At 56.1% G+C, this 920-nt stretch overlaps 1 protein-coding gene across 3 annotated transcripts in view; it reads left to right on the plus strand.

Moving 5' to 3' along the window:
- The window catches only part of NABP2 (nucleic acid binding protein 2), a 9378-nt gene that overhangs the window by 2724 nt on the left and 5734 nt on the right, over positions 1-920 (plus strand). For all 3 annotated transcript variants that reach the window (XM_006165604.3, XM_006165603.3, XM_006165605.3), the window contains exons 3-4: positions 373-511; positions 626-697. In XM_006165604.3, the coding sequence (XP_006165666.1) occupies positions 373-511; positions 626-697 (211 nt within the window). The remainder of the gene's footprint in view (positions 1-372; positions 512-625; positions 698-920) is intronic.

The raw sequence follows: 920 nt of genomic DNA on the forward strand, positions 1-920 counted from the left end.
GGGGGGAGAACATTGCAGGCGTTCTTAATCTGTACGAGAAGGGCAGGGTGTGCGCCCCAAGACACTGCTCGCTCCAATACCTCTAACGCTCTTACGCTTCGGCACAGAGTTGCAGTCGAGTTAGGCTAGCCAGCACTCTTGCAGATCCATGCCTCCAGTGCCACGCGGGACTCTTTCCACTCAGGGCCCTCTCCATGGTGCTGGCCCCTCCACTACCATCCCCCTCCACACCCACTCCTGCCTCAAAGCTTTGGGCTTTCCCTTGCTTGCACACTTTTTCCCTCATCCGCCAACATCCAGGTCTGAGCCCTCTGACCAACACCACTCCATTTATTTGACCATCCTGTCACTTCATTTATCTGTTCCCTTCAGGCCGAGTGACCAAGACAAAAGACGGGCACGAGGTTCGGACCTGCAAAGTGGCAGACAAAACAGGAAGTATCAATATCTCAGTCTGGGACGACGTGGGCAACTTGATCCAGCCTGGAGACATTATCCGGCTCACCAAGGGGTAAGCCAGTGTGACTCCTGGCAATCAGAGGGCACCAAGGGTGAAGGACGGTGGGGTTAACAGTCCCTCTGTCTCTCCCGAGTACTCTCAATCCTACTTATTTTGCCCCCACAGGTACGCTTCAGTGTTCAAAGGCTGTCTAACACTGTACACTGGCCGTGGAGGTGACCTGCAGAAGATTGGAGAGTGAGTGCTATCTTGGGGACTGGGATGAAGAAGTACCAGCACAAGCGGGAACCAGCAGTTAGCGTAATGGCTGTGTCGCTGGACTCCCACGTAGTCGACTGAGGTTCGCGTCCCGGACCCGGTAGCTTAAAACCCACGCCGGGCGCATGTGTGTGCGTGCCCAAGATCCTGAGAGGAGAATGGAGGAGAAGGGATTGCGGCGTGGCCATCCCCTCTGGGGGGG

Source organism: Tupaia chinensis, unplaced genomic scaffold (assembly GCF_000334495.1).
Source record: "Tupaia chinensis unplaced genomic scaffold, TupChi_1.0 Scaffold143970_1, whole genome shotgun sequence".
Classification (NCBI taxonomy): Eukaryota; Metazoa; Chordata; class Mammalia; order Scandentia; family Tupaiidae; genus Tupaia; species Tupaia belangeri.